Here is a 12,981-nt window from a genome sequence, read left to right as displayed (position 1 = left end):
GTCAATCTCCAGCTGTACATGCCAAGAACAGATGCTTACTGGTTAAGTAACATTATCCTTACATATCTGAAAGAGATTATTAGTTATAGATTCCTTACCTTGGAATTACCCCAAGCGTCAGACTCGAACCAGAGAAATTTTTTCTTAGCAGTACCCCTGCGTGTCGATGGGTGGCGTTGGTCGACTCCGCTTCCATCGTCGGTGTCGTGGGTGCCAGGATGACGTCGCGGTATCTACTTAGACGCCGACTCAGCGCGCTGGCGTCAGTTCTTTATTTTTCTGCGCCAGCCAGCGCAGATCTGGAGAGAAGCTTGCCCCTTAGTCAATTTTTGACTAAACTTGTTCGATTTTTTTGTTGACAAATTTTCGAGTCTTAACCGACTCCTGTTGCGCAAGGGATGTCCCATCATCTGGGCTTCAAGCATTGTGACTCCTGTCAGAAGCTGATGCCCGTCACAGATCCGCACCTCGTGTGCCTTTGGTGCCTGGAACACGTATACGACCCTAAGTCGTGCTCCGACTGCTGGGCCATGGCCCCAAAGTCTTTGCGGGAGCGGTCCGCTAAGCTTTTGGAGGCCCCGCAGTTGGCTCCGTGCCGATCGAAGTCCCGGTCGAGAGAAAGGTCACGAGACCAGTCGCAGCGCCACCACCACAACTCGTCATCGAAGTGTTCGCACTCCTTGGGTAAGTCGAAGCACAAGAAGAAGTAAAAAAAGCATTGTTGCTCTTCACCTATACTCCGTCCGTCGGCCGACGCAGGATGCGGAGGGTCGTCGCTCTGCCATCAGAGCCTTCTGGGATGGCTTTGCGCTACCTGCCCTTTCCAGGAGCTGGAGTAACCCCTGCCCAACTTCGTACGTTCAACGAAGCACTCCACTCCATGTTTGGGCAGCCCGACTATGCCGGCGTGCCTTCGGGCCCCGCAGACTCGGCTGGGGTCCTAGGCCTCCACTGCCGGCGGCTCCGGCGCTGCAGGCCCCCCATTGATCCAGGCCTGGATCCGTATCTGCGCCAGTCGAACTCACAGGTCCTTCCCCCTCCAAGGCCGGTTTGACTGACGACGACTCAGACACCTTCGATGCTGGTTGTGTCCTCAGCCCGGGTCGACCCCAGCCTCCACCCTGATTTGAACACTGAGCCAGACCGACGTCGACTGACACCGGTGCCAGAGGGTACTTTTGTACCAGTGTTCTTCCCTGGCGTTCCTTATCGCCCTGACTGGCAGCCAGAGGCAGATGTGGAAGACTGGAAGGGGTCAGGTGACCCTTTAACAGACCAGCTCCAGGAGCCGGCCTAGACAGAGGAGTTGGGTGATGGCAGTGGTCTGGATACCTCCCCAGACCTTGGTATGCTGTCTCCCCCTACCGGGGCTACGGAGGAGGGAGCCTCATATGCTGTGGTGTTGCACAGGGCAGCCGAGGCCTTGAGCTTCGAGCCTCGAGCTTTCTATGGTGGCTGTCAGGACTAACCTCCTGACTGAGGTGCTTCAGCCAGCACCAGCATTTATGGAGCCCTTGCTGCATTTTAATGATGCCTCACAGATGTCCATTTGGTCTTGTGGTCCAAGCCCAACACAGGGGCTCCTGTGGATAGGAACATTGCCCGGGCGACCCACTTTTCCTCTCCCAACACCCTACCCCTGAGAGCTTGCTAATCCAAGCCTCATCATCTAAAGGAAGCGCGTTCCCTACAGCTCCGCAAGATAGGGAATCCAAGAAGCTGGATTATCTTGGGAAGATGTTTTCTTCCACCAGGTTAGGACTGTGGTCGGTGAACACCGCATGTTTCTCGGGCCGGTACGCACACTCTGTGTGGGACACAGCTGCATAAGTGCTGCCACAGTGCACAGAGGAGGCCCAGGCCGTGCTCACCCGTGCCGTTGCTGAGAGTCGAGACGCAGCAAAGTTCACCATCAGATAAGGGATCTACACCACCAACATGCTAGGTAGGGCGATTTCCACGTCAGTACCCCTTCGGCGCTACCCCTGGGTGAGAACCTCTGGCTTCTCGGAGGATGTCCAATCTACATCTTTGGACATGCCCTTAGATGGCAGTCAACTGTTTGGCGACAAGGCGGACAACGCACTTGAGCGCTTCAAGGACTCCAAGGCTACAGCCAGGTCTTTGGACCTCGCAGTAACTTCTTGTCCCATACAATCTGCCTTTCACCCCTTTCGTGGCTACGGTAGGGGTGCCCCACCATGTTCACCCAGAGCCCCAGGCAGGCTCAAGCCGCCCAGCCTCCGCATGGCCGGGGACGTTGGACCCAGCATTGTGGGTAAGGGCGCTAGCAGGCGGGCCAGTCCACCAGTGCCCCGTCTGCAGCAGCCTCCAAACCCTCCTAGTCCTGCCCTCCAGGGCCACCAATTGCCAGTGGGTGAGAGGATTCGCCATCACCTCCCCCACTGACAAAACATCACGTCGGACAGGTTGGTTTTGCAGATAGTCTGAAGGGGCTACTCCCTCCCCTTCAAGACTACCCCTCCATCCTTGCCACCTCAATTCCATCACATATCGTAGGATCACTTGGCCCTTCTCTGCCAGGAAGTTACAGCTCACTTGGCCAAGGGAGCTATCGAGCAAGTCCCTGTGCCAGAAGTAGGTTGTGGTTGCTACTCCCACTAATTTCTGGTACCCAAGGAGGACAAAGGCCTGCATCCTATCTTAGACCTCAGGGACGTCAAGCACTTTCTCCGGAAGGAGAAGTTCATGATGTTGACGTTGGCTCAGGTTCTGTCTGCCCTCGACCCTGGAGACTGAATGGTACCGTTGGACTTGCAGAATGCCTATTTCCACATTTCCGTCCTGCCAGCCCACAGGCGTTACCTACGGTTCATGGTAGGGTACGAGCACTTTGTTTACCATGCTCCCCTTTCGCCTACCCAGCGCCCCTCGTGTGTTCACGAAAGGGATGGTGGTGGTCGCTGCTCATCTACGCAGATCAAGGGTTCCAGTCTTCCCCTATCTCGACAACTGTCTCTTGAAGGCAGGCTCGCCTTAGGCTGACGTCTCCCACCTCTGGACTACAGCAGACTCCGGCATTTTCTGGGGTTCTCTATCAACATGCCAAAGTCACACCTGACTCCCTCTCAGACACTCCTCTTCATCGGAGCAGTTCTGGACACGACGCAGTTTCGGTCTTATCCTCCTGGGCAGCATGTCTGGGACATGATTCCGATCTTTAAACCTCTGTCCCCGGTTTCAGTCAGATTGACCCTGCGGCTGCTGGACCTCATGGCCTCTTGCATGCTGCTGGTGGATCATGCCAGGTGGCTTATGCGGGCTCTGCAGTGGGCCCTGAAGTTCCAGTGGGCACAGTATATGGGGAATCTTTCAAATTATCCAGATCTCAGATGGCACTACAAGCCAATTGCAGTGGTGGCCAACAAACCAGGATTGGGTCAACGGCAGATCCCTCTCCCTTCCCCAACCAGATTTGACAGTAGTGACCAATGCATCGCTTCTGGGATGGGACTGCCACAAGGGAGAGTTGGAGATCAGAGGGGGACGGTCTTCCACCCGAACTAGTCCAGCCTCCAACTCCTTGTGTGGAGATTGAGCGGCGACAGTTGACAGCCTTTGACCTTCCTCCTGAAGTCTGTAATGTTATCTTGGCAGCCAGGCATCCCTCCACTAAGACGGCATACGCCTGTAGATAAAACAAATTTGTAGCATGGTGCACGGCAAAGGCTGTGGATCCCCTCTCTGCCCCCTCTTTCTGAGGTTCTTTTGTTCCTCCTTTTTTTGGCCCAGCAGGGCTCTGCTCAGGGCACACTTAAGGACTATCTCTACACCATCTCAACCTTTCTTCGGCTGCCTCATCAGCCTTCTCTTTTCAAGTCCCCTATTGTAAATAGATTTCTAAAGGGCATTACTCTTCTCTTTCCTCCTATTCCTATCGTAATGCCTCAGTGGGACTTGAACTTGGTTCTGACGTAATTTATGTGCGCTCCTTTTGAGCCGCTACATAACTGTCCTATCAGACTTTTACCTTTAAAGACTGCTTTTCGAGTGGCCATCACCTATGCTCGCAGGGTGAGTGAGCTTCAGGCCCTGTCTTCTAAGCCTCCTTTTCTTGCTGTTCATCCGGACAAGGTTGTCCTAAGAACCAGACCTTCTTTTCTTCCCAAAGTGGTTACTTCTTTCCACACTAGTCAAACCATCACTTTGCCTACCTTCTTTCCGCCTCCACATCCTTGCAAAAGAGGGAGAGGCTCCACCGTCTGGATCCAAAACGTGTGCTATCTTTTTATGTGGATCGCACAAGACCATTCCAGGTGGATGACCAACTCTTTGTTGGTTATGTGGGCACCAAAAAAATGTTGGGCTGTGCCGAAACGGACCATCTCTAGATGGGTTGTTTTTTGCATTTGCATTCCACCAGGGCGAGGGCAGCCACTTCTGCCTTGGGACTTGGAGTCCCACTTAATGATATCTGCCAGGCAGCAATGTGGGCATCACTGCACACTTTTACTAAATGCTACTGTCTGGATTCTCAAGACGGCTTCTTTGGCCGCTGAGTTCTCCAGGACTTCCTGGTGTGAACTTAGTTTGCAGACCGACCTATGGGCTTGGTATTTCTGAGGTATCTATTCTAAGGTAAGGAATCTATAACTAATAGTCTCTTTCAGATGAGCAAGTTACTTACCTTCGGTAACTATATATCTGTAAGAGACATTTTAGTTATAGATTCCTTACCACCCAACCCATCCTCCCCATTCGGCAAACTGACTTCTAGGGTTAAGGGCTTCCTTTCAGGGCCTTAGTTTTGTGCACCTGTGGTCCGTGTCTTGCATGGCTCTGCGCTTCTGGCATGGAATGTTGTGTAAAGAAGTGATGTCAGCGTGCGAGGGCGGGGTCTAAGTAGATACCGCAATGTCATTTCGGCGACCACGACTCCGACGACTAACAAGGAGTCTACCAACGACACGTATCGACGCGCAGGGTTACTGCTACGAAAAATGTTCTCCGGATCGAGTCTTACGCCTGGGGGTAATTCTAAGGTAAGGAATCTATAACTAATATATCGCTAACAGATATATTGTTACCGAAGGTGAGTAACTTGTTTGTTAATACCTTACTAGCCACTATCTATTATAGCTGTCATGTAAGCATTACAAAACATTATCAAAATCAATGACATTAAACTTTTGCTCCAATGAACTACACCACACACCCAAAATAGTAAATTCACCCATGCCCTCAGCGCACTATGGGCTGGGCAAATTGGAGCAATGCACTCTACAAATTTCTGAAGAATGTTTTTGATTGTTGATGATTTTGTGGGAATCCAAGCTTTTTTTGTTGGACCATTTCTTTTGTGTCCCTGCTTGATTATCTGTAATTGTAAGAAAGTGACTCTGTGTATATACTGGACCAAAGTAAGGTACAGTGTGTACGGAGACCACAGTCCCCAGAGGTTTGGCAGAGCGGTAGCTTGGTCGAGCAGTAAGGCAGTATCAGAGGACAGTGTAAAGCATTTGTTGTACACACTCAGCAAATGGTCTCACACACTCAAGAACTGAACTCTAGGTCAATTGCTTTGTATCAAAAGATATAGTTGTTTTATTTTAGAACCAACAAGTTATCAAAATATACTTTCTCAGAATGAAGTACTGTAGTTAAATACTTTTCAAATAGGCATAACACTTTTTGATTACAATAGGTACAGTTGTTGCAAGAGGCAACACAATTTCAAACACAATGCAACATTGAGCTCAATGGGAATTTCTAGTTAAATGCAATTAGTTACTTTGTAGATTACTTTTCTAACCACAGGACTGGATCCTAGATTCAGTCCTGGGACATGCACTGTAAACAGTTAAGTAAAAGCGTTTTGGTTACAGTAGTGATTATTAAGGAATATTATTGTATTTTAAAAGTTGACACTGAAACTTTTTTAGGTGAAATTACAAATGTTATCCTATGGAAGGAAATTCAGTTTGCAGGTAAAGTATGTTCGCGTTACTTTTGTAATCCAGTGCTGGGCTCCTAGGTTCAGCACTGGGACATATATCTAAAACAGGCAAGTAATTACGTTTTTATCGTTGGCACGATTTATTTGTACGTTTCAAAAACCGACACTTAGAAACTTTTTCAGCAAAAAGCAGGCAATGATATCCTATGGAAGGAAATTCAAGTTACTGGCAAGTATGGTTGAAATTACTTTTCAGGGTCAGTACTGGGCTAAAAGATGCAGCACTGAGGTCTCTCCTGATACCAGGTGAGTGAGTAAATCGGAATTTGTTGTTCGGCTGATTTTAGATGAATATTTTAAAGTTCCAAAACTCAACACTTCGGTTGGTGGCTGCTGACAAGCAGGCCACGCGGCTGTGGGAGCTGGGCTCCTGGTCACTTGCTCAGGGCAAATGGAGAAGTAGGTTAGGACAAAAGTTGCACTGCCAGGGGCACTCGGGCGGCTGGGTGCTGGGTGCTTTTGAGCCGTTGGGCGCTCAATGTTATTCAATGAAGATCTTGGAAAGTGGACAAAGGCTTCAGGCTCCGGGACAGAGGATCTTCAGGAGCGACCAACACTTCGAGGGGTGAGTTGAGATCTTGGAGGTTAGGTAGGCACCCCGGAGTAGGGCACAGGGGGCCGTGGGGCGCTGTGTGCAGGGGTGTCTTTTGACGTCGGGAAATCTTAACCTATGCTGGTCGTGGTTGGAGGGGTCCCTAGTTCTGAGGCTGCAGGGGTCATCGGGGTCGTCGAGGAGGGTCCTTGGGCACTGGATTCCAGGTCAGAATCGCCGGGGGGATGTCCTCAGGGTCTTTGTCCACTCGGGCACAGTCCGGGCTCGGCGGGTGCAGGGTGGGCTGGATTTGCGATTTCTGGCTGGCACCAGGGGTATTGCTGTTTGAGCAGAACCACTGCTCAAACAGTCTCCCAGTCTCTAAGCGGGTCAAGGCAGGCAGGTCCTCCTGGGTTCTCGAGGTTGCTGTCCGCAGGAGATGCCGGGATTTAGCAGGAGCAGGTTCAAGGATCTACAGGCCTGTAGGGCTGGGGCCAAGTCAGTTGGTGTCGTCCTCTTGTTAGCAGTTGCACGGCAGGTCTTCTTCTTGGTCTTCTTTCTTGTTTCAAAATCCGGATCTGAGGAAGGAAGGTTCAGGGTGCCCCCAAATACTAGATTTAGGGGCGTTACAAGTAGGGGAAGGGCCGGCACCAATAGGTCCCTGTCCTGGGGTGAGTACACCCCCTATCCTGCTCCTCTCCTGTGGGAGGGGGCAGGAGCCTATCTCTGATTGGGCAGGGCTCCCCATCCTCAAGATGCCTGGAGCCCGGAGTTGTGCTTCACTTCGCCTCTCCCACCTGAGGGGTGGAGTTGGCACAGCCTGGCACACCCTTTCCTCGCCTAGGGTTTTTCGCCAGTCTTCCCGCCAGAGTGGGGTTCAGAACCGGTGGGGGCCAGTTGCTGCGTACAGCAAGTGGGTTGGAGAAGCTCACAAAGGTGCATTGCCTTTGAAGCTTCCCCCTGCACATCCTGGGGGAGGAGACCTAGCACCTCGCCCAGGATGTGCATTTTTGCAGTCCCAGGAGAGTGGGGGCTCTCCACCAAGGGGCCCAGCAACATGTCTGCTGTGTGGCAGTCTAGGCAGCCTCTCCGACAAGACGTGGATTGTAGGTTAGGTTTCAGGGGGCATCTCTAAGATGCCCTCTGTAGTGCATTTTACATTAAATCCCACTCTGGCATCAGCGTGGGTTTAATGTGCTGAGAAGTTTGATATCAAACTTGTCAGTCTTCAATGTAGCCATTATTGTGCTGTGGAGTTCGTAATGACAACCTCCCAGCACCGTATACTCTTAATGGCATCACTGCACTTACAGTGCCCAGGAATGGCCCTGGGTACTGTAGGGGCACAGGGCTCATGCACCTGTGCCCACACCACTGGCATAGGGCACCCAGCTAGAGGGGTGGCTGATGTATGCCAGGGCAGTGGGTTTGTGGGCATGGCACACAGGGATGTGTGCCATGTCGACTCTTTGTTTAGTTCTGTACCAGGACACTCAACCTGCAAAAGGGTGTGTGTGTGTGTGTGTGTGTGTGTGTGTGTGTGTGTGTGTGTGTGTCAGTGTCAGTCAGGGTACAGGGGCTGTAAGGGAAAGGTGGCACTATAAGTGCTGCAGCCCTTAGTGGTCTTCTCTGGTCACAATGCCCTGGGTACCTAGGGTACCATTTACCAGGGGCTGACATGTGGCCAGAGATGCCAATTGGGTTTTAGTTTCACACAGTTTTTAGGGAAGGAACACAGGCCCTGGGCACCTGATTTGCAGGAGCCCAGGGCACACTAAGTCAAAGCACATCAGCAATTCAGCAAAAAGTGGGGGCATACCATGCAAGAAAGATGGCACTTTCTCACAGTAATCCGTTCTGATCCTTTTAGGTGTTGCAGCATTTTGTCTCAAAGGTGTTAATGGTCAAGATTGAGTGGTCACCTGTAGTCCAGGCTGTTAATCACTGACTTTGTAACAGAGTTGTATTTATGTGTATTGTACCTACATTTTTTCAGTGTGGAAAATCCTAACAATATGATTTGGTTTTTGGCCCTTCAGGACCTGCATTGGGCATTTCTTAAAGTCTACCCTGAAAGTCATTGGAAACCATTGTAACTTGGCCGTGGCTGATGTTAGAATGTATGCACTGACCACATTTGTACAGAATCTTAGCAAAAACCTTGGATTATTGGGCCAAATTGGAAAATAAAACCGACCAATCCTTAGCAAAGACTGGATTGCATTGTTCCTATTGCAAACACTGTTTAAAGAGTGAGCTTAAACGCTCTTGTTTATTCTCATTTATAAATATTCTTTTCCAGGGTTCGGTTGAAACAAAACAAGTACCCCATACTATTTTTAACTCAAGGACAGTCTGAGATTTATCCAGAACTTATGGACCTTAGAAGCCGTACAACACCAATTGCTATGAGTTTTGCACAGTTTGAAGACATTCTGGTAAGCACAGCCATCTTTAAATCTTTAATTGAAGTGGTGCCAAAATATGTATTTGCGTTTTTTGTCAACTAATATAGTCAATGACTAGCTCAACTGTTTTCTTACCCTTTTTGGCTTATACTTTTGCAAAATATTTAGTAATCCAGTCATCATATGATTTTGTTTTATTGTTTGCGTTTGACTTACTTAACTGGCATGGTTTGTATTTCTCTGACATTATTTTCAGTCATTATTGTGTGCTGAATGGTGATCATGTGCTCTGTACCACAATATCTGAAAGAGATACGTTAGTGATAGATTCCTTCCCTTAGAATATTCCCAGGCGTCAGACTGGATCCGGAATTTTTTTGCGTAGCAGTATCCATGTTAGTCGGTAGGCGTCCGCGTCCGTCGTCGGCGCCGTGATGACGTCGTCGGAGTACTTAGACGCCGCCTCCGCGTGCTGACGTCAGTTCTTCTTTTTTCCGCGCCAGCTAGTGCAGATCTGGAAAAAGTTGTACCCTAGTCACTTTTTGACTAACCTTTTGAGATCCTTTTTGAACTATTTTCGAAGTCTATTCGACTCCGACGGTGCCGGTAATCCCAGGTTCAAGCCCTGCGCCGACTGCAACCGAATGATGTTGGTTACCGACCCCCATCGCCGGTGCCTGCACTGTTTAGGCCTGGACCACGACGACAAGTCCTGCTCCAACTGCCGGGCCCTGACGTCTAAGGCTAGACTGGAGCGGTCCCGTAAGCGACTCGAGCTTCGGCAGTCCGCCCCGCGCCGCTCGAGGTCCCGGTCCGAAAGGAGGTCGAGGGACCGGTCGCGGGGCTGGAGAGCCCACAGTTCCGGGAGTCGTCATCGGTCTTCGAGCTCGAACTCCTCAGGTAAGAGGCACAAGAAGTCAAAGAGGCATCATCGCTCTTCTGACTCCCCCCGACGCTCGCGTGACGCAGCCGTAGGTTCGGGCGACACCGCCCACGCGGCTCTGCTGGAGCCGCAGGTGTCGCGGCCTGCTCCATACCCACCGGTCCCTGGTCAGGACGCGACGCCGGGGGAGATTGCAGACTTCCTCATGGCCATGAGGTCGCTTGCTCCTCCGTCGGGTCCTGCGGCGCCTTCGGGCCAAGCGGCTCCGACTGGGTCCCCACGCGGGCCGGGTGCTCCGGCGCCGTCGGGTGCTTAGGCCCCCGCGCCGTCGGTGACTTCGGTCCAGTGTATTGTGTGCCTTCCATCCTCACACAATCCTGACCAGTGCCACCATTGTCAGAAGTTCTCCAGGCGAACCCTGCGCGACAGAACAGATAAAACTCCATGCTCTGCTGGAAAAAGAAAAGTCATCAGGTGGGTGGCCATGGAGGCCACAGGACATAGTCTTCTAGCAAGCAAGGCCAAAAGCTGCGACATTCCACTTCTCCTGAACCCCAGGAAGAGAAAGGGGATGAGAAAATCACCGTGGAAGTCGCTGTCGAAGAGGCCCAGACACTCTTTAGGAACACCATCTCGACGCCGAGAGTCTCCGCCGCGTCCAAGTAAGTCGGCGTCGAGGTAACACACTTCGGGCTCGAAGACTGTGGCTGCTGAGAGGATCAAGCTTCCGTCGACGTCGAGACACTCTCCGCCACCCTCGAGGGGGTCAGCGTCGAGAGTAATGACGGCTAACATATCGCCGCCAGCTGGCGTGCCGCCGTCGAGATCCCACCACTCAACGTCAAGGACATCGACACGGCGCCATGGAGGGTCGCCGTCGAAACGACGTCGTGAAAGATCGCCGTCGGCACGATGTCATCAAAGATCGCCGTCGGCACGATGTCATCAAAGATCGCCATCGACACGACGTCATGGCAAATCGACGTCGACTCGGTGTCATAGCAGATCGACGTCGAGATCACCAACTCGATGCCGAAGGTCGCCGTCGAGGTCACCTCATCGTCGTGGACGATCGACGTCAAGACCATCGAGACCTCACTCAACGCCGATGGTGACTCAGACATCCTTGACGTCGAAGCACTCGACGTCGAGAGAAGAGGTCACAGGGATTGCGGAGGCCCCGAGGCAGTAAGATCCCGGGTCCAGATCGTCAGGAGACCAGTCATCGTCTCCAGGACTGCACTTTGTGGAGATCTCGCCAGAAGTATCCCCCAAACCTGTGAATGGGAAATCCCGCAGTTTGTCTCCTCGCCGTCCGCAGGGTGCTGTGTCAGCTGTCCGCAGTAGTCCGGACTCGGATTACTCCAGCACATACTCACTATCTGTTCCTACTCCTCGGACAAGCACTCCGGCTAGACTTTCGAAGTCTCCCCTATGAGACCAAGATCACCTTCCAGACCAAGATCGCCTTCCATACGTCGGTCTAGGTCCAGGGGTGGTCACAGCCGCAATCACGACAGGCCCCATAAGAGAAGGCGCACAAAATCACCTACATGGTCTTCTACAAGATTGACAATCCGGGACTACTCTCAGACCTTCTCCTTCACGGCTCCAGCACGGGTGTCGCCCATAGATGACATCTCTACATTTACAGATGTGCTGGGTAGTGGTGCAAAGAAACTCAACATCACTTTGCATACCCCGGTGGTTCCCACGTCTGTCATCTTTGATACCCTGCATCACCGGACAGCTCCTAGACCGCTGCTACCACTGGTGCCTGGATTCCTGGAACCGGCTATGACCACCTTCCTCACTCCTGCGACGGTGGGTTCTGTACCATCCAGAATCGCCAAAAAATACAAGGCTCCAGCAGAGGACCCCTTATTTCTCAGGACTGATCCACCAGCTGATTCGGTCATTGTGACTGCAGCCATGAAATCCCACTCCGCTTCCACCTCATCCTCTGTGACTCCTGAGAAGGATAGCAAACAAATGGACTCGTATGGGAGGAAGATGTGCAACACTTTAGCGTCATACATGAAGGTTGCCAGTGACACTGCCCTTCTCGGGAGATAAGACAGATCTCTTTGGGACTCTCTCACACGTTTCGCCGAGAAGCTTCCCAAAGAAGACCGGCAGGATTTCACCGAAATCCTACAGGAAGGAGGGCTTGTAGCCAATCAAGTAATAAGTGCTGCAGCGGATGCTTCAGATCTCGCCGCTCATGGATACTCCCATGGAGTCTGCTCATGACGCTCGGCTGCGCCTCACAGGCCTCAAGCCTGGTGCTCAGAAGAAAATGCTGAACCTCCCTTTCAATGGTTAATCTCAGTTTGGGGCTCACGCTGATGAGGAGATGAACAAGATGAAGGCTGAGATGGACACTGTCAAGGCTGTGGGTCTCGAGAAACGCAAGGAGTTAAAGAAACGTTTCCGTTAGGGCGACAAACGTGCGTACCAACATAGGGTTCAAACCCCTCAATGGTCCGCCCAGTACCAGCAAAGATCTCAGTTCCAACAAAGACGCCCTGGGAGAGGTAGAGGCAATAACACCAAGCAACAGTCCACCTCCAAGCAGGCTCCCAAACCTTGAGTCGTTGCTGTGAGAAGTTGGCCTGATATATAATGTTCACTATTCTAGTGAACACTTTGTATCAGTCCAAAAAACCCTTATTGATGTTTGGTTGTAAGTCAACCTGATAGACCAGCTATCCTAGTAGCATGGACACGTGCAGTCTTTAGGCTAAACTCTAGAGGGCGTGTTAAGCCAGCTGTTTTACCATCACATATACCCCTTGAACACCAAGTGAAAGGACACCACACAAGTTGTTATGAAAATAAACAGATATTTATTTATAACAAGACTACCCTGGCTCTTTGAGACAGGGAGCTAAGCACACAACAAAACTCTTACGAAAATACTTAGTCGCACAATTTACACTAATGCCCGAGGGGCACGCAAAACCACATACACAAGAAGTGGAATGCAAAATTACTAGCAGGTAAGTACTACTTTTCTAGACTGTAGAAACGCTAGGCCTACAATGCTGAACCCTTGGATTAGAAGCAGGAGGCCTAGGGACGCCGTGTGCAGAGTGGGAACTCACGCGTAATGCGGGAACAAGTCTATGGATACTAGCAATCACAAAGTTACTGTTCTCGGGCGAACCCGACTAGGTGG

General features: G+C 51.3%; 1 protein-coding gene across 3 annotated transcripts in view; it reads left to right on the top strand.

The window, feature by feature from the left end:
• The window catches only part of GPCPD1 (glycerophosphocholine phosphodiesterase 1), a 733,645-nt gene that overhangs the window by 653,748 nt on the left and 66,916 nt on the right, over nucleotides 1-12,981 (top strand). For all 3 annotated transcript variants that reach the window (XM_078649507.1, XM_078649508.1, XM_078649506.1), the window contains one exon: nucleotides 8,812-8,947. In XM_078649507.1, the coding sequence (XP_078505633.1) occupies nucleotides 8,812-8,947 (136 nt within the window). The remainder of the gene's footprint in view (nucleotides 1-8,811; nucleotides 8,948-12,981) is intronic.

This window comes from Lissotriton helveticus, chromosome 6 (assembly GCF_964261635.1).
Source record: "Lissotriton helveticus chromosome 6, aLisHel1.1, whole genome shotgun sequence".
NCBI classification, from domain to species: Eukaryota; Metazoa; Chordata; class Amphibia; order Caudata; family Salamandridae; genus Lissotriton; species Lissotriton helveticus.
The sequence above is the reverse complement of the archived record's forward strand: the minus strand, read 5'-3'. Positions and strand labels throughout refer to the sequence as shown.